This window comes from Platalea leucorodia (assembly GCF_965183815.1).
Source record: "Platalea leucorodia genome assembly, chromosome: 14".
Classification (NCBI taxonomy): domain Eukaryota; kingdom Metazoa; phylum Chordata; class Aves; order Pelecaniformes; family Threskiornithidae; genus Platalea; species Platalea leucorodia.
Window position 1 is genome coordinate 740,195 of NC_138836.1, and position 27,022 is coordinate 767,216.

The 27,022-nt window shown below is 40.3% G+C and overlaps 1 protein-coding gene across 14 annotated transcripts in view; it reads left to right on the plus strand.

The window, feature by feature from the left end:
* Window positions 1-27,022, plus strand: part of TNRC6C (trinucleotide repeat containing adaptor 6C) — a 107,646-nt gene that overhangs the window by 35,088 nt on the left and 45,536 nt on the right. For all 14 annotated transcript variants that reach the window (XM_082326408.1, XM_082326401.1, XM_082326402.1 and 11 more), the window contains one exon: window positions 13,497-13,823. In XM_082326408.1, coding sequence (XP_082182534.1) covers window positions 13,497-13,823 — 327 coding nt within the window. The remainder of the gene's footprint in view (window positions 1-13,496; window positions 13,824-27,022) is intronic.

Consider the following 27,022-nt stretch of genomic DNA (forward strand, 5'->3'; position numbering starts at 1 on the left):
GTAAATTTGTTTTAAAAAAAAAAAATCCTTTAAATATGAAAACTGTGTGTAAAACATTGTCGAATGAGATTAAATGCACACAGTCAGCTTAAAATGAAAGGATTCAATTCCTGGTTCTGCCCAGCCTTCTGATGTGACTCTGCAGTGTAGTCTGTTACTATAGGCTTGGGTTCTGCCACCGCTGCCCCTGCGGCGATGGCAGCGTTAGCGCTGCGTCACGTAACTCTGAGCTGTTCCCTGTCTTCCCTGCCTCTTTCACTGTGTAGTTACGGATGGGGTTGCATTGCCCGGAGCAGCACTTGGGAAGGGTTTGGCGGGTGAGAGCGGAGGTGAAGGCGGGAGCCTTCTAACAAGTCACGCCTGTGACCCGTTCCTGATATGTAAAATGGTGTAACTCTTCACTGTGTTACCAAATTGTTGAGCTTGTGAGACTCTCGTATCCTGTTGGTGGACTAGAATTTAATGTATGTTTGCCTAGTGCGTCTTTTTAAAATTAGCTGGTGGAGTTTAGACGTTTCTAAATACTCGGGGAAGGAATACAAGATGTGAATTCTGGAGCTGTGAAGAGGGCTGAACTCGCTTTATAGGCAAGTCATATCAGAAACTCGCTTTATAGGCAAGTCATATCAGAAACCTGAAGAAACTCTGCAAATGTTCCTAAATGCTAGCTGAGCAATCCCTCCCTTCATTCAGAGCTGCCTTCTCACTTCATTCTGGAGTAGTAGTTTCTTGCACAAGCTCATGCAGCTCAGCAATGACTCTTAGCTCCCTTCTGTCCTTTTTAGACAGTTCCTAATGCTGTTGTTTCTTAATGTTATTAACAAGAGTGATTAAAAACTTCTAACAGCCTCATTATTTTCCTTTTTTAATAGGCAAGTTGTCTTTCTAATGTCAGTGCATTGTCCTGCTCTGGAGGTGGGAACTGAGTTTACAGGAGTCTGAATTCAAAGTTAAATGTATTATGACATGTTAAATGAAATATGCCTGTGCTGAAATGTCAGAGGCTTCAGGGCAAATGTAGTCTAGATACCAGCTTCTAGCAAGATGTATTTATTTATTAATTTATTTGTTGTTGCTTTACAATGGGAGCATATTTGGACAGGTCTGTGTGTAGAGTGATTTACGTGATTAATACTGGTATTTGAGTTACATGAATTCATAAATGCAGCTTCACATTGCATGCAAATTGGAGAACTATTGCTTGAAAGAAAACAGACGAATTGTTCAGTCTTGAAAGTTACCATCTGTTATCAGTTCACATCCTGAAGGAATGTAGCTATGATAATTTCACTGTTCCATTACCCAGAATCTTGATTTGTAGCTTGGACTTCTAAGTTTGAGGCCTGATGTATATGGTCCAATTTCTATTCCTCAATTAGGCCATGGTAAACTCATGTGTGCATTCAGAGCCTTCAATAAACATGAGAGAGTTCGACTTGCAGTGAAAGAGCATCATATTTGCTTTGGATTATCAATCTATTGTTGATGACAACCTATCAATCTAATTAGCTATACCATTTTTAATGGCACAGCTAATTAATTGTGAATTTAAAATTAAAATTCTAATCAGTGCTTACATGGAGGAAAGCAGTGAGGAAAATATTAGAAGCTGTTAAAAGTATAAGTATTCTTCACAAGACTGCTGCATGTGAAACTAACCTGATCGTGTAGAATGGGATTGAAGAAGACTTTTAAAAATACATGTTGAATCACACAAAGCAGGTTTTGTATCTTTCTCTCAAAGTATTTGGCACCCTCTCTGTTGACAGATCTGAAAGAAAAAAATGTAGATGCTGTTCAAGAAAGGGAAATAAAATCTAGTATCTGAGCTCTGAAGTATGCAAGGATCTATGCTTTTATTAGGAGCTTCTCTAATTCTTAAGCGTTAAATTTGTGAATAGAGGGTTGTGTCAGTAGAGTTGGGCTAGGACTGTTTGCTTCACGGTTGTTCTGCAGCAGGGCGGGCTTACAAAGAGAATGCAAACCCATTTGTGGTGGAGAGATAAAATGTCCTTCGGTATTGATACAATTTCAAGTTAATGTTAATCAAGAACAAAATGGAGAGGATCCGGACAAGTGGGGCTGATGAAGAAAGACCGTGTCTTAAACTCATTTAAAAAACAGCAGCAGCTGGAAAGAGTGCTGTGACTGTCGACCTGAGAGAAAAATTATTTCTTTGTTGTGGCTGAGAGAAGTGGGAGAACTGAGTAAGATGGATTTGGAGCTCCATTTTGCATGTAGGATTGTAGAAAATAATGCCACAAAGGTTCTTGGGAGGTCATCTGTTCTATCCTCTTGCCCCGAGACAAGATCACCAAACCTGTATCATGTCTGCAGATAATCCTTAATCATCCTTATTGTTAGAAATTTAAATCTTAGTCTCCCTGGCTGCTATTTAAACCCAGCAAGTCTTGTCTTACTCACTGTGGGATGGAGAAAATTATTTCCTCCTCGTCCTTTGTATTTTTTTCTTTTTTTTGCTATATGTACCCAGTGTCTCCTAGACTGAACTACTTCTCTGCCTTCTGTCTGCTGTCGTAGTTCGTGTTTCCAGATTTCCTTTTCCTTTGTACTCTCTCCAGGTGGTCCAGCTCTTTCTTGAAGAGAGATGGTCAACTGTGGGTTGACTGTGGGTTGACCATCAAGCAGTGCTTTAATGAAGGCTCTAAGATGCCAGGCTGAAGTAGAAGGGTTACTTTGAGCCTCGTAGCTGGTTATTTATTCCATTACAACACTTGTCTTCTTACAGTAGCCTGATCTTTTTACTTTTCTTTGGTTTGTGATCTGCTAAAACTTTGCATCTTTTTCTGCAGAACTGCCATGGGGTGAGTTGTTTGTTGTTCTGCATTTAATTCTTCCTGCCTAATGACGTGACTCTCCTTACTGAATTGCAGTCACTTTTTTCACACCACTTCTCCAGTTTATCATTGCCGAGTTCTGATCCTATCACACAGCAATCTGATCACCCCCATCTTCTTTCTCCCTAGCTTGGTGTCATTTGCAGATTTAATAAGGATATTCTCTAGTCCATCATCCAGCTGTTAACGAAAATATCGAACAGCGTAGGCTCGGATCAAGTCCCTGTGGAACCTATCCTGAAACATACTTCTGTTTTGACAGCAAACCATTGATTCTCCCAGAGAGTGTTTCAACCAATTTTACATTTAGCTCACATTTTCCCAATTTGCTTATGACAATATCAAATAAGAATTTCATGTCAGAAACCATTACGATGTATAGAGAGAGCTTTGGATGGTGGGACACGGATGGAATATGTGAGAAAACAGGTAGAATTTGTTTGAACTGAAGCAGATAACTGGGTCTGAGTGGAGGGAGGAACAAACGAGTGTCAGGGTAGGACTTAGGGGTCAGCTGGATTTGTGGATATGCTGCTCTAGAGTCAAAATAGAGAGGTAGGTGGAGGATGAAGTCCTGAATGTTTCTCTATTTCAGACCTTTGCATAAAGCCAACAGTTAAGAAGGTAACACGTGTAATTAAATGAATTAGGAAGAAAAACAGAAGAACATGAGAAAAAGATTGTAAGAGCTAACAAGGGACAGATTCAAGGAAGGCATGACTATCTCAAACGTTTCTGATAAAGCAGTGTATTAAGACACCAAGTTCTAGCCAAGGAAATACCATGAGAAACCTCAGAAGCTCTTGCAGCTCAGTTTAGGGAGCCAGAGGTTAGTTAGCTTGAGAGGTGCTGTGGAGAAGGGCAGGGCTATGAAGACAAGTGGGGGCAACAGGGGATTTATTAAGGCAAGCTGGAAGCATGTGGATGCTGTCAGGACCCTAGGAGGCAGAGGTAAGAGAAGAAGGGTAAGAGAGTGAACACTGTGATGTGGCTAGGGAAGCATGTGGAAAGAATGTGGAATTATCTGAGAAGGCACAAGGACTAATAGAGGGCAGGTCACAAACTTCTGTGCTAGTAATTTGGAGAGGTTTTGTTTGCATGGCCTCCTAATGCATGCAGAAGGATAGGATACCCTTACATTGTATGGATATTGTATGTTTTCCCATCAGTAACTGAGGTGGTATCTGGTTAAAATGTATTAATTTAAATACTGAAATTCCTCCATTATTCCATGATTTATGACGCTGTAATTTCTTTAATTTTTCCTGTTAATTTCCCCCAAAAGATTTCTGCTCTCTTTTCTTCATTGATACAGAATTTGCCAATATTAACTTCTGCAAAAATAGCGCGGACTTGTAGTTTCAGAGACACTTTACATAAAACTGTGGAAAAATGCTCTAATGAATACGTTTTCTGGGTATGTTTTCGGCCTAGTTTCCTAAGGAAATGAGGCTTATGAGATTGTGTTGTGTTTCTGTCTCGGTCTCCCCATTTAGCTTTAGAAATTCCTGGCCGATCCTGACCAGGTTTGGTAGGAAGCCTGCAGAGGTTCCTTGAGATGTGCCTCAGTTAGTGCCGTACTTCCCTTTCCCACCTATGTCTGCTGAGGTCTTGAGGAAAGTCTTTAATGTGAATTTAATGGTTATCTATTCTGGTTAGTCTGCCAGCTGACCAGTCAACCAGCAGGGAGCTTTGAGCAAGCCGCGGTACTGCTAACACCAGTGTCTGTTTAGGAAAAGAGTATTCAGTACTTCAAAAACTGAAATGCAACCAAATGGAATGCACTTTCCAGCTTACTTTAATATTTGTATGGTTCTAGCAGATCCAGGAATGAAGATGAAAATAAAACCTTTAATTTCTAAGAGGTAATATGGAAGTCTCACTCTTGGGAAGAGGATTTGCGACTGGCTTGTCACTGTGGGCCCTATAAGTTGTTATGATTTCCTCATAAAGTACTGGTTTCCAACCGGCTGTAAAATCTTTCTGGATGACATATTTTCAAAGGAGGCTTCCCGACATCAAGATTAGGAATTGGTTTTTGACTGAATTGCAATCCACTGAATAGGTAACAAATAAATTTCAGCATTTAATATATATCAATTTATGGTGGGTAGTTATCTGCTAACTTCATGGAATGGTCATGTATCTGAATATAGTTTTAGAATAAATTATGCTCATATCTTGGTGAAGCCTGTGAATTGTGTTCAGATGAGCGGATCAGACTGGGAGCTGGTTTGAGTTCATCCTAGCACAGACACCTTCTCACACGGAACCAGAACTATTTATTTATGCTTGGAGAGCTCCATCAGCCAGTGAACGTACTGGTAAGCATGACGTTAAAACGACTCCAAAACAAGCGGGAAAGCCCTCAGCTGTAGGTATTTTCTGAATAAAGTGTCTGTCTTTTACAGAATCAATTTTTAAAAACTATTCTCTCTCCCGTTGTTGCAAGAAGACTTTTCAAATGTGATTTGGGTGGGTGCGTATTCAGAGCTTTGATTTCTTTTCTGGAGTTGTAAGCTGTGGCTGTTCTAATTAATTATGCAGTGTAGAACAATGCATCAAAATACTAGTTTTAATCAGTTGCTGTTCAGGTAATATATAAGCAATAGCAATTATTAAGAACTAAAGCTGGTTTCTGGAGGCGTGAGGCTGAGGCTGGCTATATGACCACGCCATTTACTGTCGCTCCTCCTAAAGTAGAGCAGACTGGAGCAGGGATGAGGGATCAGGTAGTATATCTTTTCGAGGAGCTTCCTTGGTTATCTCCTACCATTAAATTACACAAAACTGAGTTACTGGAGATGGTAGAGAAATCCTAACAATTGATTTAGAGGTTTTCCATGAACTTTGCAGCTTCCTGTTAATTCCTAGTCTGACTTCAAATTCCTGGCAAAAAATTCAAGTTGAGTGTAGAAAGTCTAAGTTGGTAGAAGTGAGAGGAGTCTGTAGAGACTGTCGGGAAAGGTAGGGTATGGTGAGAGGTTTTAGAAGTGTGATGTTGCAAGACTTAAGGAAAGAGGCAGGAAACCTTGCAGAAATCCAGGGAAGAAAGTGGAGAGGAACCGTCTGGAAGAGGAAGCAGGGGGAGAAGCACTGTGGTAGCTGGGAGGTCCAATGGACGGGGGAATAAAGTTAAACCAGGAAAAGACTTCATTTGCTCTTAGTATTAAATAAATTATATGTTCAGGAATTAGTGCAAAATCAAAGCATTTCTTTAAATAAATGGTGTTAAAATTTTAAGGCCCTAATAATGCATGTATTTTTACTTTTTTTTAACCCTGAATGTGGGCTTTCACGTCAAACTGCAGCTTCTGGTTACATTTTTAAAGCCATTATGAGTACTACTGAAAACTGATTTTGGGATTTCTCTTGGCTTTAGACTGTAACTTTCCTGCAGTTTTTTCAGGAGAAGTTTGTGGGCTTTGGGGAAGGGAGGATCCAGACAGAAAATTAGCCCCTTTTGTGTAGAAACCTTAGGAAGTAGGGTTTTGTGCAATAGTTCACTGAAATACCTTCACTTTTGCCAGTAGATGTCACTGTGGATAAAAAATACCAGTGCTTAGTAGACAAAGGAGGTAATTTGCTAAATGAAAATTCATCCTTTGAAAGTAGATTGGGGGAGCAACAATTTTTTCCTAAAGAAAGCCTTTTCCCAGCATAGAAAAATGGATTTCTTACTAATCAGGAGATCTATTTTTGCCCACTACAATCCTGTATTTGTTGCTAATCTTCACCTGACTTGGGTAAGTTCGTGGCTTTCTGTCTGCCTTCAGAGGGGGTGTCTGTGTGAGCGTGCTCCTGTTCGGCTTTATTTTGAAAGCGTTTGGTGTTTGGAGGCTGCTTTCATAAGCGCCGGTTGTCGCTACAGCGTGTGTGCGCGGGGGGTTGGACATGGAGGAAGTGGCTTCATTAAGGTTGATTTGGGGGGGGGGGGCAAGATGAGAAAAAAGCGTGCCCATATGATTGGCTGGGAGAATAGCTCTGAATTATGGGATCCATCTGTTTCCTGTAATGAATTCATAAACCCATCAAACAATGACCTGAACGAATTGCTGAAGGAAAAAAATAATACACTGGCATGATATGTTTAACTCAGTGAGGCATTGGCATTGTATAATCAAAAATTCTTCTCACATCCAGCACTTTGTAATGGAGCTGCTGTGTTTAATAGAAGCTGTAAATAAATCCTGTCACAGTAGCAGCCAAGAATGCATTTCTGGGTTTAACTGTTTCTCTTCTGGAATGTCTGGTCCTTGAAGGCTTTAGAAATGCAAGTTTTATAGAGCTGGAGTGGGGGATTCTGAAATACAGAGAAATGTTAATGAGGTGAATGAAAGGAAAAAGCTGCCATAAATCAGTATTATGTGGCTTAACCAGTTTCTTTCATTTATGCATGTTCTTTCCTTATGTCATAGAAATGTACTTAAAAGCTATTGTTGTAATTGAAATCTGTTAGACTGATCCTATTCATTATATTAATAAAATCCACCTACAATTGCTCCTAACATTTTTTATGCAGTTGGGATTCCTGAGATTGTAATCGTCAAAAAGCATATGGAGTAATTATTGGATTTGTTTGGGTGAAATTGGATTAAGAAGTTTACCATTAAGTACTGATAATTATTACAAGCGAGCTCATTGTTTAGTATATGTACGGCTCTCGGAATGTAGAATAAGCAGATACCCATCACAAACATCTTAAGAGCAAGCAATCTCAAGGCTTTTATTTTATGCCTTTAATTGTATTTTTGCAAGAGGCTTTCTACTTAAATGTTTTCGCTTTAGCTCTTTAATCATGTGCCAGTTATGAAAATCACTTTGTATTAAATCCTTTCCCCCATACATTTTAAATAATATTTTTTGCATTAAAGCAAATTTAGCCATAAAGGCTACATTTTAATTCCTGGATTTCAAACAGCTGCCCACGTAACATTAGCCGTGACAGTGTATTACTTTCAGGTGAAAGGGTAGACAGGCTGCTCCTTCGGGGACTGGCAGGGTCTCTCTGTAGATTGGCAGGTTGGCCCTCGGGGCTGATTAAATGTATAGCGCACAGAGCATCAGTGTTCTCGGCAGCCCCTGCTGACCACAGGCGCTGCCGTGCTGTATGCAAAAAGTTGCTGTCTGGTTTGCTTTTAGCCTGCAGTTTGCTAAAATGTTATGTCTTTGTACGTTGTGTGTTCTGCAAGGGATAGCCATCATCTCAAAATACATCCGTTGTAGGAAGGAGAATGTCGAAATGGCTTATAAAGATGCTCGCAGAGCGAATATTGTATGACAATTAATAATTAGGAAATCTAATGTAGACACTTTGAAGGGTAGGTGTTTCTCACAGTGCATATCAAATGAAAACTGCTCTTTAAACATTGCTGAAAATGACTTTAATAAATAGGTGTTGAGGTTTTTTTGAAGAATACAGTTGTATTGTCTTTGTAACATACATTCTCCAAATATTAGTCCTGTATTTGAAATCTAAATTTGAAGGATAAATTCTAGCCTGATACGAAGCTGGAATTTGGGAATCAAGCCCATTCCTATGATGTTGTTCACTTTTTACTTTATTTCCTGTCAGTGGTCTAATTAAATGGTTGTTTTCCAGCTACCACGACTGTATGCACAGCATTCTTGCAAGAGCTTCCCTTTAACTCGTCTTAAAGAGATGTTCATATACAAAAAAACCCCACGTTGCTATGTTGATTAGAGAAAAAACATTATTAATATGCAGAAATATTTTTATTCTAAGGCACAGTGTGTTTGATAGTTTCATTTTCTTTGTTCTTTTTTTCTCATCTATGATTCGGATATTTAGGGGGAAATGGTTCTAACAGTGAAATTGGGTTTCTCTGGCCACACCTTTGTGATGAAGCTGCTTTCTTAATTTACATTAAAGCGAAAATTGTTGTGTACTCTTAGGAATTAGGTTAGTGATTTTTTTTATATGTGTGTTTATATATATGCATGCCTATTTGGAAGTATCAGATCTGACTCATATTTTTATATATTTAAAGTACTGAGAATATAATGCTTTTTAAAAAGCCTGCCTTGCTCTCTCAAATATGTTTCCCATTAATTGGTATTCCTTAGGAAAATCACGGGACCAGATAAATATTGACTCCGTTGGCATTGTGCCAGTTAATGGTTTTAATTCTCTTGTATACTTATTTAATTCCATGGAAAAATAATTTTGTAGTTTAAAAAACCAAGCAAATCAAAGCAGGCTCCAGTTTCTCACTTCGCCATGCGTTCGTCCCTTCCAGCCTTTTATCCCCGCTGATGGGGACCTTGGAGTACTTCAGTGTCTGATGGCCAGTGCTGAGCTGGCTCGGTGAGACCCAACCCGAGGCGATATTTATCTGGCCCTGAGATTTTCTTAAGGAATACTGATTCATTGGAAACGTGTTTGCGTGGCAATGTGGGGGAGCAGCCCGCATCCCCAGCCAGCTGCCTCCTCCTGCCCGTCCCGTTTGCCCTCTGGTCTGCTGGCATGAGGGTTTACGTGGCTCGTCTGTATCCGAGTTGGAGGAACTTCTGGCTGAAATGGTTTAGTATTTCTGGTAGATCAGACTGTGTCTGGAGTGCTCCTTCTGAACCTTGTGGCCACAGGCAGATCGCATGCAGCTTCATCCTTTGCGGAAGTACTGAGTACTTGAAATGTCAGTGTTGGTAAACGCTTACATCTCTGTAATACTAATAGCAGTAATAGTAGGTAAATGCTTACATCTCTCTAACAGTAGTAGTAGGAGTAATAATAAATACCCCAAGATCTCTAATTTTCCAATTTCTGCTCTCCATCTCCCAAATGAAATGGAAATATACACTTCATTCATAAACATGAAAAGTGATAGGATTTTAATTATCCTTTCAGTTTGTCAAAGCAAGGAGAACTAAGCAGGAGTTGGCTTTTGGTACAATTTCAAGTTTGGACAACGGGCGCTTAGATACGTGCATACACGAGCCTAAGGTGGTGCAGCCTTCCCTGCCCCCGGATGCCGGGTGGTGAAAGCCTGAGCCTGCGTTTCCGTGCCGCCGGTTCGGTGCCCGCCGGGCCCGCGGCAGTGGCGACCTGCAGAAGCTGTGCGTGCCCCGGCGGCAGGCTGTCCGGAGGGAGCAGCAGAGACCTTCGTCTCTGGAGGGACTGCTGCTCAATGAGAGGATCAGCTTAACTCGTAGCTTATACTACAACATTTTTAAAGGCCAGGTGGACTAGTAAAGTCAACAGGACTTAAAAAAGACCCATTAAAACTAAGTAATATTTGGTATCATGTGGGTGACAGATTTATTTGTATTGTGGAAACAAAACAGTTTTCACATACATGTTGAATATGCGAATTTGATATTTGGAATGAATTATTCTCCATTTCGTGACATTTTTCATCTACTGTTTTAATTGTCAGAGTTAGGATAAACTGTTTCTGAAGCTGGTGGTATATCTTGAAAAGGCAAAGATAGTTTTATTCTCTGCTCTTCAGATGTTACTGGTACTTTTTGATTTTTTTTTTTTTATATTCAAAGTTCCTTTCTTGTTATAGAAATAAGCATAGGTGAAATTGTTTAGGCTTCCAAAATAAAAGTCTTGGAGAAGCAAAGTGCTGATGGTTGCTGTCAAACTTGGCATATTTTGGCTTGCCCAAGTCCCTGCTCGCTTTGAAACCACCCTCAGCACTGCCTTGACACCCGGGCGCTGCTTCTGCTGTGGAAGTCGATCCGTTTTCAGTTCTGTCGAAGCCTCGAGAGAGGCCGAACACTGGTTTATAGTGTGTGCGCAATGACATAAGATGCAATTTTGCACTTGTAGATGCTCGTGATGAGCTGCAGGGATACTCGGTTCTGTGTGTCTGGGAAGCCCAAAGGGTTTCTTCTGGGCAGCGGAGCAGCTCTGATAAACGCTGCCAAGCGAGCTGAACGAATTCCCTGCCGTGCGCTGCCATCCCCAGCCGGCGCCGGGCCGCTCTGCTCCCGGTACCCCCGCCCCGACTCCCGCACGGCTGTCCCCGAAGAGACCCGGCACCGCTGGCCGCGCCGTGCCGTGCCACGCTGGGCCGGCCAGTTCCGCGATGGAGCAGGGTGGGCCTGGCCTGCTCATTTCGGGCAAGGTTAGCATGGGGCATATCAAGCGTATGCCTGGGTGCAAACATAGAAGACTGGGCTATCCTGAAAGGCTTGATACGAAGGTTTAGGTAAAGACCGCAAGAAAACAAAAGCTTTGTGTGAGTGCTGAATAAGCTGGTGGATCAGGTCTTTTAACTTGTTTTAGGGGAGATCATTAGAAGCCCGAAAATGTATGCTTTCATGGCTATAGGCAGTGTGATTTGATGTTAACATTAGCAACCTCACAGCCAAAACTGAACAACTACTGAATTAAAAAGACGGAGAGTGCTCTGGATGGGTGCAGTAGCTTCCCGTGCAGTTTCAATGAGTGTTCTATTCAATACTAAATGTCACATCTCCTCTCTCTTCTCCTTCCTTCTCTTTTAAACCATGCAGAAGATTTGTTACAGTAAGGAATAAAAGGTTCAAATACTAACAGGCAATGCGTTTTGCCTAAGCAGAGAATAACCAGAATTTATGCTTACTTTAAAACTTAATACTGTTTTAATTCCAGTAGCGTTTATAGGACATTGTATTTTGTCCTGGTAGTAAAGAGGAGGCTAAAACTATGGAAAAGGAAGAGCTGAGACACTATTTAATGTGTTTAAAGGGTTTAGACTTGAAAGACTCTAGAAAAGCTTGTGTTACTCTTGTGCAGAAATACTGATGTACAAATAACTGTATAAATTTATATTTCTCTGTAATGTAAACTTCAGCCACAAATTTATGCCTTCAGCCTGCCCTATAGGCTGGTCAATACCTTCATGAAATCGGAGAGAAGAGAAGGTTTGCTGAGGGATTCTTTCTGTCCTGGTGCGAGCTGGTGGGCTGGTTTGGTACCTGGACAGGGTGTGCTCTGCATGTACTGGGGATTTAGTACTTTTCTTTGAAAGACAAAAGCTTTTCTATCATTAAGAGTAGTGCTAACATCGATTAAAATAATGTTCACGCTTTACACATTGGAATCCCTTTTGCAGCTGCAGTTGAGTGCTTCTTACTACAAATGAGAAAGTTTTCCTTTAGTCCCTTGTGATAGGTGGAAAAATAATGGTGTAGGCTTGTTTGTCCTCGGCCCGTTCACTTGTGTTCCTGCCAATGTGTAGCTTAGTATAAAACTGAAAGGTGGTTTACTTTTTTCAGTTACTACTTTTCAGGGTCACCTTAAAAATGAGAAGAGCTTTGCAGAGAATCACTTGTTTTGTAACTCTGCAAAGCGCAGCAAGGGTTCTTGTGCTCTTCGCTGGGATACCAAAACTTGGTGGGTTTGTACTAAAAAAAAAAAAATCTCCCCCACATAGACTTGTTATGGCGAAAGAGTTGTCTAAGTCATCCACTCGTTCCAATGAAAGGAACTGCTTATGATCAGAGTTTTAATCGTATATTTTGAAAACATAAGCCCCATATTTTTGAAGTCCTTAAAAATTATTTATTGAATAAATTGCCCATGAGCATGATTTTCTTTTTAAATCCCAATATATAGAAGATATTTGTGCATCACTGTAGGTACAAAGTATTTGCACGTGTGTTTATGGATTGGTTAAAGCAGGAGTAACACAAATTAACCTTTACTTGAAAACTTTTCTTACAGCTTTTCATTATCCGGAAACTGTTCCCCACTCTAATATATGCTCCTTTTCAATTGAATTAATTTTCTGAAATTCAAATTTCACAGCCTGCTACTTGCTGTGTCCTAATAACTCTTCCAGTTAATAAAAAGTTACTCTGTGCCACTATTTCTTATTTAATAATTAATTTTCCCTGCACGTTATTTGAGCATAACAACAATTATTTCTAGCCATCCTTTTATTTATTGGGCTTTTATTTACTGTTTTAGGGTAAGCGTTTTGACAACAATCCAAGATGTCTTAGAAATGCTGGAAGTGAAAACGTCTAAGAAGTTTTTTCACTTGCTCCATTGTAGAGTTAATAGGAAATCAGTGTTTTTCTTCTTAGTGTTGTACTTTCCTAAATCCCGTTGAGTATAAACACCCAGACACACACACACAGAGGTAGCTTTGTGTGTGCGGGAGCCCTTGGAGCATTGACATGAACTCGGTTGTGTGTATGGAGGCTGCTCCAGCCTCAGCCTACCTGCCCGCTCTCCCCACGCAGCGGCTGCCGGGTGTTTACAGCCAGCAGCCCCTCGGCTGCGTGCTGCTGACTCCTGGCGCAGCCTGGGAAGCGGGTGAGATAAGGCCGGGGGCTTTGCACGGCTAAAAAAAGACGTGTAGGCTCTCACAGAGTTGGGTGTGAAGCCTTTATCAGCTGTATTCTGGTACATAAATTTTACAGCTGTACAAAATCAGGTTTTTAGATGTAGATTCCAAAATTGGTATATAAAATGCTTCAGGAGGCTACATACATGGTAAACTAGCTCTGAGTTCTGGTTGTAACACTTTTCTATTTAGAATATATTTTATGTATTTTATAGTCCATGTTTTGCCAGCTGTTGTTTGGGAGACTGAAAAACATTATCCATTTGCTCAGTTACAGAAAAAACAAACTTTTCTAATATTAAAGCAATTTTTTTTTTTTTCCCCAATGTAGTGCCAGAACCTATTAAGACCAGTTTAAGCCAGCCCCAACCTGCCGGTACCGGTACCAGTACTTCCACCAGCACTATTACCAACAGCAGCAATGGCAAGCGTGCGTCTGCTAATGGGCAGCAGCCAGCTGCGTCCCGTTACCTGCCTCGCGAGGTGCCTCCACGCTTCCGCCAGCAAGAACAGAAGCAGCTCCTAAAGCGGGGTCAGCCACTGCCTACTGGGACTCTGACTGGCACCAGCCCAGCGCAAGGGACTGGGCAAGCAGGGGCAAGTCCTCCTCCGCAGCAAGGAGCAGGTGGACAGCATCATCCCAGTAAGACCCAAACAGGTAAGAATCAAACCCCAGCGGGATATCAACTCGTTCTGTATGTAGCTATGCCCTCCACTGTTAGCACGGGTGTTGCAAAAACTTAAGGAATGTTAAGAATTGCCTTAAAATAACAGGATTTAAAGTGACGTGTATGCTGTTGCTCTTTTTCCTACAGAATATGTCATTTCTAGGATCCAGTTCTAAAAGGTTTTCTTATTTATTTTTTATTCTAATATTCTTATTGCTCAGACCTGTGGGTTCTTATTCCAGGTTTTTTCTGTTTCTTTGATAGTTATAATGGATGTGATCTTCAGGACATTCAAATACTTCTTAAGTGATCATTCTTACAGAAGCATTGTTAATTTGGGTATTTCCAAGTTTTTGGCTATAATTTTGGCAATTTTGATGTTCTTTAAAGAGAGCTTTGCATATAACTATATGTAAATCAAAACCAGGAACTTTGTTTATGTTGTATTGTCACGCTTTTATGCCTTTACTTGCTTGTTCTCTCAAGTGTTATTTTCATGTCAGAAAAATAATATTTTGGGAAAAGTAGTTTGGTATCTTAGGCCTTTCTACCACTTCATTCCATCCTTTGCAGATAGACACACCAACCTTCTTTTGGCTCTTGGAAAGAGCATATTGAGGAATAAGTCTCTTAGCTATCATTTTTTCCCTGAAGCTGCTGATGAGAAAATAAGAAGCAGCTCTCTTCTTGTTTGCCTTTCTATGCTAGAGATCGTGTAAATTTTACAGTGGAGATAAGCTTAGTCAGTAATTGGTATAAATTGCCTTTTTTATCACTGCTGTGTATGTATGTCATGTTAGGCAAAGCAGGCAGTGTTCTAAGGTACAGTTATCTACGGCTTAGAAAAAGTTATCTGGACTAAGTCACAAGGGGGTTTTTGATATCTTCAGTATTAGTAATTTCTGTATGATCTCAAGTGTTGCTTATTATCACTCATTAATGCTGTCAGACATCACAAAACTTGGATCTGAACTGTCTGCAGTTTTTCCCTTTGGGCATTAGTGAATCTTTCACTATTTTTGCTGTACTTGCTGCTGTGATACTGAACTCCAGCAGAGAAAATTAGTTGGTGTTGTCCTTAGAAGTTTTAGTTAGATAAGAAAATCATCTCTCTCAGAAATTATAGCTTTTATGGTTATCAAGATGCACTTGAAAATATTGCTCAACTTCTCCCCAGAAACACAAATCTGAAAAGGCAAAATAAAACAATTGTTTATTTACTTAAATGTTGGTATTTTAGGGAGGGGGAGAGATTCTACTTCTGTGTTCTCAAGTATTTGGCTTTAGTGAGATGGAAAGGAATGAGTTCCCACCAGTTAGAGCAGCATTCTCATCTTTGCAAATAACAGTTCAGCAGAGATAGTGGCTGACGTTTATGGCTTCTTTTTGATTTGGAGATGTCTGTTAACCATCAGATTAATGTTCTGTGTTAGATATATATTTTTATGTATATCTATATGTACATATATATATTTAGGTGTTTTTTATTTTCAGAAATCTATTAATTATTTATATGGTAGAGACAGATTCACCAACACAAGTGGCTCAGGCTGGCTGAGGGTCAGTATTAGACTTCTTCCAAGCATCATTATAGATGTATCTGAGACATCTTTGATCTTTAAGAAACGTACTGTAAATCATGAAACAAAGTCCACCGTAAATCATAACATAATCCATAAAAGAACTTAGCTTGTAAGAGTACAGTACGAGCTGTCTGACTTTGATCTTGCCAGATGCATTTGTACCTTGAGGTTTTAGAGTTCTTTTCCTGATTCTGATTTTAACTTGCTGTATAAAGTAAGCACTTGTTTCTGTAGTTTGTCAGCCTGGCAACTATCAGCAGATGTTTTACGCTGTTGAATTGGTTTGCTTTTTTACTCTTTTGCTACTTTTCTGTCACGGTTGGAAAAATTCAGAATACTGTAAAAGGTAGTACAAAGGGGAGGAGGAGGAGTGCAGCAGCTTTTCTACTTCAAATGATACTCCACATTGCACAAAACAGTTAACCCATATCAAATTCTTAGCAGAAGTATTACTTGAAAGCAATTAGTGCACAGAGTCAAAATGGTCAGGTTGTTGTTTATTACGTAAAGTCCAAACAAAAGCTTTCAAAGGCACCTGAAAATCTGTGCACGGTTCTTGGAGCAGGGAAGAGAATCCTAGAGAAGCCAAACGCTTGGCTGCTTTTTTGTCTACTGACAGCAGGAGGTTGTGTTTTGAGACTTAAATGGTTGCATCTTCCTTATAGAAAGAGCTTGCTGAATACTAGATCTCATTTATTTCACTTTCCAGCAGGTGGAGCATCGGTTCATTTACTAACTACAGTTACAAGAGGAAAAAAATAAATCTATCTAGCTCAGTTTATAACCATGACAGCTGTGTGCCTGGCTGCTTCGTGAGGCTGAGAGAGTACAGCATATCTCACTCCTGAGAGACCTTTGTAGCCATGAAATACGTATATTGACAGTCTTATTTGGTCTCTCATACTGGCTTCATCTTCACCTTGACAAGCATAAAGAGCAAAGAAGTAAGAAGAGTATCTAGGGAAGACCAAAACCTTTCCAGTTCAGCTGTTAGGATTTGAGTAACTATTTTCCTTAGAAAAAATTTTGGGATTCCATATCCTGAAAACCTCCAGGACTTAAGTTATGAATTTTCCATGAAATTTAATTCAAATTGGGTCATAGTTTTGTGACTATGAAAATAAAGAACTTTAAACATGAGGATTCTGACCGAGCAATACGTTGTCAGAAGGAAACTTTCGCCTTCCTCCTCTGTATCATCGGTCGGAACCGTATTCCTCTAAATGTCTGTCTCTGGTTCCCTGGGTATTTCATTTACTAAAGTCTTTGCAAGTAAAATTTGTCTGGGGAAGTGAAGGGAAGGAACAAAATAATCAAAGCTGTCCAGAAGAATCAGCGTAGGTACCTGATGCACATAGAAACAGGAATTTTGTCTGTCTGAACAGCACCTGCATTGTAGAAGAGTGATCACTGCATGAACATTATTAGACGTCTTCAGAGTCTAGAGGCAGTCAATAATACCTGCGTGCTTAGGGCTCTCGCTGTCTGGTAACCTGGTTGCTTAACCAGAGCTTGCTAGACCTGTGCTGGATTCTCCCCAAGCAAGTCTCCATCTGTGGCTTCTTTATACTCACAATGAACAATAGTAACTTTCTTCTGATGGATGACTGCTATTAATCAAAGAGCCAGGATCGTTGTATACTAGCATCTTGTATCCAGAAGATGCTTAAGGTAAATTCATATCTGTAGCTTTTCTTTTTATAGGGTCATATTCCTTCATAGTTAACTTGAAATTATGCAAGTGCATTCCTGCCAGGCCCTATTTATAACTACCTGGATACAAGGAAGGCTGTTAGAGAGGCATTGCTAGCCTCTTCACTGTAAAAATCACACTATTTTATCTCTTTATTCTCTTATCAGCAGTCTCGGTTATCTACTGCCTTGGCCTATGCAAAGCACTTATCCGAACTCTAACTGCAATGTCATGAATTAAAAAGGATGTTCTGCCAATGTAAGGAAAGTGGGAATTAATGACCACTAATATATTCTTTGTCACATTTATCATCTGGAAATATCAGTGGAGTAGATGAGAGTAGTGAGTTTTTGTTTCTCTTTTAAGGTAATCTATGAAACATTAACTAGACAAACTGTAAATAGAAGAAATTAAAGCATTTCAAATTACATAGAATATTTTAGAAATCTTATCCCTTGAAAACAGTCTTTTATTCGTTGTTAACTATTATGGAACTATTTTCTGTAGTACTTCAGCGCATTTTCTGTAGAATAGTTATTTGTCTGGAACTTCTATCTTGAGCTACAAAGCTTGCTCTTGACATGCCCCCTCTGTAATCCTTTTCAGGATTACACTGAAGGAAAGCTGTATCTGTAATTTATGAGCAGAATTCTAAGATCTAGTCCAGTTTGGTTTTTTTACTTAAAGATGGAGCTTTTTATATCTTCGCTCCCCACTTTGTCAGCTAAATCCAATAAATGTGGTGAATAGTTAACTAACTTCGTTTAGGTGTGATACATTAATGGAAGCATTCTTTTGCCATGTGATCTAAAAGAATCAAGGTAATTTCTGGAAACTACCATGGGAGATTAAAAATAGCAAGTAATATATTCTTCTTTGTTTCTTTACAAATTACAAAGTTTGTATAGGAGTCTCCGGGCAACCACTGTGTGTTTGATGATTGTAAGAACAAAGATCAAAAGAAGTAATCAGTTTTTCTTGAAGATGCCTTTCACTTTTCTGCAATTCAGCGAAGTGAAACCAGCATCCATCAACTCAAAAGAAACGTACCATGTCCTGCAGGAGTCATGAGGAAACTTCTGCACTTCTTTTGTCTTGGCAAGTAGAGTATTTTGTGGAATGGATCCGTAACATATGTTTCTGAAGTCTAAAAAGAAATGAAAGCAAGTAATTCATGCAGTAGTCAAAATGAGAAAACTTGAGCATTGTGGAAACTGAAGAGTTACGCTTTTAGTTTGTTGTATCTGTTCCTTTCTGTGAAGTGAGAATTTGACGGCAGTTACAGAGATTTATTTTCCTGCTGTGGGCTGATGCCAGATTCTGTGCTGAACTTTTCTTTTCCATGAAACTAGAAGTTTTAGCTCATGTTTCAAGATTTCTTTAGCTGTAGTTTGCATATTCGTGCTTGTTGCATGGAATGTGCATGTTGAAGTATGCGTTGTGAGCAGTTGGAAGTTGGGGAGTGCCGTTGTGTGGCTGGTTAACTCTTCTTATAAATCTGTTTGTATTAACTTTGTTTTTTATATTTTTTTTTAGGAAGCAAGGTTAAAAAAACCTGCTTACTGTTAAAATCATGTCTGACAATACTCGTTTCAAACATCCAATCCTTTAACTGTGGGTTACTTTAGAGTTCCTTCTAGTAGAGCAATTTTATACAGTTGTCAAATTTGGAGAAAAGTTTTAGGGAGAGATAATATCTCTTCTAAAACCAGTCAATATAATTGGAAAACACAGATGAGCTTTGACATACAGTTGTTTCATCAGATCTAGCAAAGTAGTAGTAACCTTCGAGGTGAATGCATGTTTGAACACTTGCCCGGTTTAGCTTACTGTACTTTGCGATGACTGTAGGTGAGGCATGTATATGCAAAAGTAGGCCTGTAGCATATGAATAAAGTCTCATTTCAAAAGTTTGAAATAAGGTTTAGTTTGATTGCCTGGAGGCATGGCAAACCGGCTGATTTTTAATGAATAAAGCACATGTGAAAACTGCCTCTATGGAAGTGATTTGCTGAACTTTATCTCTTTGGGCCCGTATTCTGTACCTCCACTAGCAGCATCTCTTTGTTGGCAAGCCATTACTGTGGTTTTGCTTTTAGTTGGAAAGTTAGGGAACAAAAACTTGAGAAATTGATTTATTCTGGATCATCCATAAACTGTTTTCCATCTGTAATAGTTAAAACACTAAAAAGTATAAAGCAGAAATCAAGGATTAGATAGTATATTTCTTCACTTTGTTTGCACACTTTCTATGTATATAATTTCACACTTTCTACAGCAAATACACTTTTTTTAACGTGTACTACACAGTACCTGGAAGATGATCATTTTGTGTCACGGCTGTTGATCTTGAATGAAGGCACTAGCATGGTGATGTTTCTTTGTAAACACAAGAATTGGCTGTTTCTACTACTTCTGTGGAAGCAAACACATGATGCTTAATCTGCAAGAAAACTGACGGCTTTCAGTTTTGACGTCACTTGACTAGGTGGTGGCCATAATTGGCAGAGTAGTTCACTGTACATCTCATCACTATGCACAAGGTTTCCGCAGTGTGGCTGTGTAAAAGTTTTCCTACTAGTGGGATCAAATTTGATGTTACGGCATTTGTTAAAAATATGGACATTATCAGTATTTTGTTTGGATTAAATCTTTTGCCAATAGTCTCATCGAATTAGCGTCATAAAGGGATGTTCAGGTACCACCAGAGGTTGCATGATAGGTGATCGTATTTCTTTCTTCTTGTTGTATTCCTCAGGGCTTTGTTTAGCATTTGGTAGTGCTTGCTGTCTGGTACATGTCCCTGGAAATCAGGCGGTGTTACCAAAGGTCACAAGTGACAGGTATATGTTTGGACAAAAGGAAGTTTAAAAAACCAACGTACAAGGACAAAAATGTAGCAGTTAACATGGAGATGGGATCCAGCCAGTACGTACTGTCTGGATGTACTCCTGAGTGATGAACAGTTTCTGAAATGCAGGAATGGGAAAGTCTGCGAGAAGTGAGTCTCAGTAAAGGGTTTTGTCTCCTATGTAAATTTTTAAAAATTCCATATAATGCTTTGAATATAGATAGAGAAGTAGCCACCGCTGTGTAGCACAAATACGGGCATTATGAATGAAAAATGATGGTAAAAACTCATCAGTAAACTAATCTTTGGAATGAATTTTTCTGTATTGTGTATGTTATCTGACATCAGGCAGCAGAGTGTGAAAAATAAATCTGCTGCTTCAAATCTATTTGACAGTGATTAGAATTTTTCACTGGGAGAAGGAAAAATAGAAATCTGTAAAAGGATAAATAACTGAGATGCTTTTATAGTTTTGTTTTCCTCACTTTCAAAGAGTGGGGCTGTACAAAAACATCGTGACTCAAAGGCCACTGCTTTTGCTTTGGAACCAGTAGACCTACTCCTACCTCTGGCTTCTCTGGAGCTGGCTGTGCCCTGGTGATAGCCAGATACATGAACTGCCTGGGTGTCTGGGGGGAAAAAAGGTCAAGAGAGAAAGTCTGGCAAGTTGTTACAATGTGCAGATGCGGTTTTCTGACAAAGCATGTGAAGAGACCAAGTAGCAGGACCTGTCTCTGACAGTGGAGGAGTAAAAGGTAGAAAGCTGCTAAGGTAAAAGTGACCGGGAAATAATTGGTCCCTGGGAGGAGCAGAAAGGGAGTGATGTCGTGTGAAAATGCTCAGAAACCTGAATTGATACAGCTCAGGAAACAGGTATGATACTACAAGAAACAAATATAAACCAAAGAAGTTTGTAGCAGTTAGGAAAAAAACCCAAAGAACAAAAAAGCAACATGTTCTTAAGTCCATTAGTGAAAGGAAGGCCAAGGGAACTGGTCTGATGTTCAACAGGGAGAACCATTGATAGTGGCACCAGGAATACTTGAAATGCTTTTCCCTTCATCTGTAAACTAATGGTTGGCTTAGAACTCAGGCTACAGTGAGTTAGAGTACTTGAGGAAATAAAATATTTCAAATTGTCTGGAAGTGATGAAAGTTGTAGTAGACTACATTGAGGATGGTTTGGAGCAATCTGGCCTGCTGGCGTTCTTTGAGTGGGAGAACTGGAAAACAGAAACCAAAACAACTGTTGTTAAAAGGTAAGAAAGGAGTAACAGGGGAATTACAGATCAGTGATTGTAATCCATTAGAATGATATTGGAAAAAATAACGAAAGCAGCTACTTCTGTGCATTTAGAACTGTGCAAGAGAGAAGGACAGAGCTCCTGGAGGGTGTGGAGAGCAGGGCGTGCCGAAGGGGGTAGCTCTGTTGGCAGGGCGGCAGGCACTGCCAAATGCGAGGGAAAATCATGTCGTAGAAGTCGACTTTGTGCAGCCTTTGACAGTGCCTCAGAAGACTTTCTCATGATGGATGTGTGGTGGTGTAAATAAGTGGGAAGTATAAGATGAAACTATTCCAAAAGAGGTGTCAGAGCTGCTCAGGAAGCTGTAGACGGGGAACAGCTATCAGGCCTTATCAGCTAAATGAGAACCTTTTGAGTGAGAGTGCGAATTTGTACTCTTTGATATTTGCATGAGTCTTTTGGCTATAAACAGCCTTCGTTAATTTTTTTTAAAGATACCAAACTGGAGAAGAGTGCAAGGCAACTGTAAGACAAAATTACAATATGGAATAGTGGTGACAAAATTGTGTAGTTGAATAAGAAATAAAGAAAAGGGAAAGGTTCTTTACTTTGGCCAGAACAGCGCTGTACACAAATATGGTTATGTGAATATGACGCTGCAAAAGTGGATCTGGAGTTGGTCACAGGGTAAACCAGATTAATGGTGTCACACTGTTGAAAAGAAGACAAGCACGCCGAGGGAAATAAACAATCCTGCTTTCCATGAGGCACTTCTGATAAGGCCGCCGCACATGGAGTCCCATTGGGGTACTGTGCCTCCCGAGGGAAGTGAACCGGCTGGAAGAGGAGCAGAGGAATGCAACAGGAATGAGCAGAGATCTTGAAAATAAGCCTTGCAAAGAGTGAAGGAATTGGAGCTGCTAAGTCAAAGACAGACAGGAATTAGAAATGCAGAAATACCTAAATGACTGCTGCAAGGAAGAAGGTGGTATGTTCTGTATGCCTGCGATGGATCAGATAAGAAATAATGGGCTTGAATTTCAACAAGGAAGATTAAGGTTAGACATTAGGAAAAACATGCCAGTATGAAAGCTATCTTAAGAAGTGAGATAGAGCACTTGGGAATGTGCAGTCTCGGTTGCTGGAGGGCTTCCTCGCCGGGCTGGGCAAATGTCACTTGGTCTGTATCAGGAATAGGCCCTTCGATCAGGTGAGTGGTCTGCTCGACCTCTCAAATCCCCTTTTGTAGTCTTCAGGTCTCTGTAAGGATTTCAAATGCATCAGCCTTGTGCCCCACTGAGGTTGCTACAGGACGGAGCACGTGGAGGGGAGCAGCTGCTCGTCCGCCAGCACGGGCACGGGTGGAAGCTGGGCTTTGCCCCCGGGCTTTGGTGTGGGCTCTTGCTCTTCCCTGGGGTGCTGCACGGCCTTCCTACGCACCCCCGTCCGGTAAACACAGTCCCCTTGAACTAAGTGCCCTTTGTAAGGACCTGCCTCCGTAAATTGAAGTAGATTTCAGGAAGTTTACGATATTAATAAGAAAAACAGAAGCAACATGAGAATGTGTCTTATGTTCTCTTCCAGTTTTGACACATCATTTTAACTAATAGAAATTTCAATCATGTATAGCTGATATAAAGGAATATAATAATCCTCAACAATATTTTGAGTTTAAAGTTATTGCAAAATTGACTCTCTAGCTTAGTTTCTAGTTGCATTTGAAATGGTTTTCTGAATGGAAGCAAAAGCAAACAGGTTTGATTTTCATCCATCTGTTGTTTTTAAAATGAGGTTAAACCCATCCAGTGTTCGGAGACTATTGCAAAGAAACAGGGAATAAATGTCTTCAGAAGGAAACCAACTATTTTCAGGAGTACTTCAGCAGAACAGTTCTTGAGCCAAGAATAGCAGCAGCGATTGTGCTTTGGTAGTGAAGTGGCAGCAATTCTGAGAATGCAGCCAAACCTTTAAAGGGACATCGGTTGTGTGCAGTCCAGTGCAGAAGGGTGAAACTGCTCAGCTGAACACCTGACAAGAACTGCCACAACAAATTTAAAACGTGCTCCATTTACTGCATAATTAATATGTATTTGGGGCAGATAGGAGGAGGAGGAAGAGCAAGGAAGTGAGAAGGGGAAATAATTGTAAAGGAGTGTATTAGACGTGCTAGAAGTTTGGGTGTAAATTATCTTTTGAGATCTGTGTATAGGCAGTGATAGAAGAAGGATTTGTGTTGATACTTAGGTCTTGAAAACGTTAAGCTGCCCCCCCTTCTCTTCGCACTCTGTGTGTTCATAGGTCTTAAAGAGAAGCAGTGCTCTCCAGCCGCAGTTGTTAAAAGATGGTCCCCTTCTGCACCCGGATCCGCGCCGCATTGTTTGGGGCAGTTCTCCTCCGCGTTTATAAACAACAGCGCCTTTGATTAATACGCTCTCATGTTTGCCACTTAGGTCTTTTTTAGATCGAGGCAGGGAAGTCATTAAGGGCTTGGCAGCACGCCAATATACATCTGGGACTTGGTCTGCTGCTCGCCCGCCAAGCGGTGGGAGCTGCCGGTGGGGCGGGCAGGAGGACGGTGGGGCGGGCAGGAACCGCCGGTGGGGCAGGCAGGAGGACGGTGGGGCGGGCAGGAGGACGGCGGGCAGGAACCACCGGTGGGGCGGGCAGGAGGACGGTGGGGCAGGCAGGAGTGGGGCGGGCAGGAGGACGGCGGGCAGGAACCGCCGGTGGGGCAGGCAGGAGGACGGCGGGCAGGAACCGCCGGTGGGGCGGGCAGGAGGAGGCCAGGCAGGAGCTGGAGGACGCCAGGCAGGAGGCAGGAGCTGCTGCCCGTGCAGGCGGTCGGCAGCGCCCGCGTCTTCTCTTGGCTGACTTTCAAAAGCAGGAGAAAAGCAGCTAGGGTGCTAATTGTAGCTGGGTCCTGAAGTGAAAATGTTTTGTGACAGTTGAAAGAATTTAAAGAGGAAGGAAGATCAGTTTAGTGTCAGCTGCAATTAGATAATCAAAGCTTAAAAATCCTACTCTGTTGATACCTTCACCTAGAGTTAAGGAGCGGAGCGAGGGGAAGGGGGAGGAGGGCTGTGCGTGGAAAGGGCATTTCCATAGCCAGTGCAGCCGAGGCCCGATCGAGCTTGCAGGTTGTCTGGGCGCACGCTTGCACAGAGAGATTTTCTTGGCAGCTCTACAGGATGAGGCTCACACTGTACACAGCCGACATATTGAAGCCGAGAGCCCTGGAGAACGTAGATGCAGGAGTAGAAACAGCTCTGCACACAATGTAGCGTCTCCTAGGATGGTTGGGCGGCTCCTTTCTCCAGGTATTTTATTACCCGTCAGCCCTTTTTAGAGCCAAAAAAAAAAAAAAAAAAAAAGAAAGTAACCCTAACCCTTAGAAAATAGCATCTGCTTCTGTTAAATCAATTTATTACATAACATTTCAGAGAGAGAGCAGCAGCACAGCGTCCTAAGCTTTTGGCTGCATTTCAGGTTTGATAAAATGGCGTCTTCGCAGTGAGCTGCTTGCTAAAGATATGTTGCACTGAGCAGAAAAATGCAATTGTTTGGTGTTTTCTACTGCTGCTTTTGTTTGGGAGAGGTAGCATTTAGTAGAATCTCTACTAATAATGAAAAATGTTGTTTATTTTTGCTTGTTTTCTTAATGCCTTTAAAAGCTTTTAGCATCAGAGGAAAGGAACTACATTTTAATGTCGTAGTGCAGAAAATTAAAACGGGATAATAGGCTTTCCCACTTGTGTACTTAACTATGGTTTAGTTTTAAAATAAATAAAGCTGCTTTATTCAATGCTTCCATCTCTTTTCTGTCTTTCCACATTATGTACGCTATTCAAGATTTCGGCTTCCTAGCGTCTATGAGACTTGTTGTAAGTTAGCTTCGTAAGTGGCTTCAAATAGACGACAGTTTTCAAATTTGTCCTCAGCCTCAGACAGCATATGCATAGAGCTGGATGTAGCAGGTAATCTGAAATATTAGCACTACAGTTCCCAGATTTTCTACTTCATTGTATTTCGTTCTTCAGAACAGATGCTTGGGTCGTGTTCTCTTTTTCTTTTATGAAATTAGCCTACATTTGATCTAGCACTTAAAATGTTTCTGGCAATTCCTATTTAATTCAGATTTAGAGAAATTAATATATAGCCTTTTAAAGATCTGCTCATGTCGAATTGAAAACTCTTTCTTTTGGGGGGAGAAAGTAATTTGCCCTTTTTCTTACCTTCCTAGTCAGAATCGCTAACCTTTGTGTGACAAGTAAAATCCCCAGCAGGACTGTCACTGGCCTTTGGGATTTTTCTCTCTTCTGCATGTCAAAGCAAAGAACATCGTCTGTAATCTGTCCTTTGGGCAGGACAGGACGAGGCAACAAATTTGGTTGTTGCTATGCTGACTAATGCGAATTGAAAAATAAAACTAGTAATAAGAGAGGGAGTCGCTATTAGATCTGATTTAAAATTGGATGAGCAAAACTTATTAATAATGTGGTTCTCAATAAAAGTTTATCCCAGGCGTTGCCATTTTGCACCTTCTCCATACTTCAGTTCCTAAATCAGGTGAATGTTCTATTATAGTTCAGGATGCGTAATCTTACCGCACAACACTCGGACTAATTACTGCAATAGATGTTATGAAAATACAGTTACTTTTAACTCAGCTGAATAAAAATGAAAGGAAATATTATGGTAAATTACATTTTCAGAGGAGGATTGACATTTTGGGTAAACTGCTGGTGCAGGCAACATATTTTGCTTTTCTAGGAAACGCATGCAACAGCTTCTCCCATTTCACTCTACTCATACTTTACATTTGTAATCTATGTGAACATTAAACTGATTTTGCAACTAATTATTCATATTCATTATCAAACACGGCCAAAAATATTTTCTACTTTTAATAAGTACTAAACTGAGGTTGGTAAAGTATGTTGAGTACAGTGTGTAATAACACCAGCAATCTCCTCCCATCCCATTAAGGATATTATTGAAAAACAAAACCAAACCCTCATGCTTATTGGTAACACTGAGCAAAGCTGTGCATTTTTCAGGTAGCATGTATGATTGCAATTTGACAGAAGTTATGTTTGTTTAAATCAATTTTGAGCTGTTATTCTTGGTATTAGATTAATTTTTCCTTCCTGATTGCTGAAGAAATGTTGTTCATCAAGGGAATCATATTTTATAAAAAAATGCACAATTAAGATTTTCAAGCAGAAAGTATTAATTTAAAAATCAATTTCACTTAGCAGCGTACTAGCGCTAGGATTTGCTAACATAAAATACCTGGGGTTCCTGTTCCTGATGCTTTGTTTAAAATCTTCGCTCAGTTCGGAGGAAGGATGGAAATGCTTCTGGTGGACTGCACTGCTTTTATTTCTGATCTTTGCATAAATAAAGAGGAACTGATTCTTAAGAATTTTTTAAATGGGTTTCCCATTTCAGTCTTAACAGCTTTGAAAAGAAAAGAAAATATTTTCAATTTCTATGAAAAGTTGGTTTCCTAGAAAGTTGGAGGAAATCTATGTGTTCAAAAATCACCTCAAACAAACAAACAGTTCTCTAGTTTTAATCATAGAAAATATTTTGCTTTCATTATTTTTCCCAAATGTTTAAAGTCCTTATGGATTAGGTAGGACTGTGTTACTAGTTATTTAATTTATAGGAATGAACTCCTTTTAGTCTAGAGAAATTGGAAAAATGTCTTTTGGTTATTTGCTTCTAGAGACAAGAATATAAAAAGTCCTCTTTTCAGCATCAGTTCTGTACTTGGACTCTATTATGTTTGTCCAGCAGCAAAGTAACAGTTTTT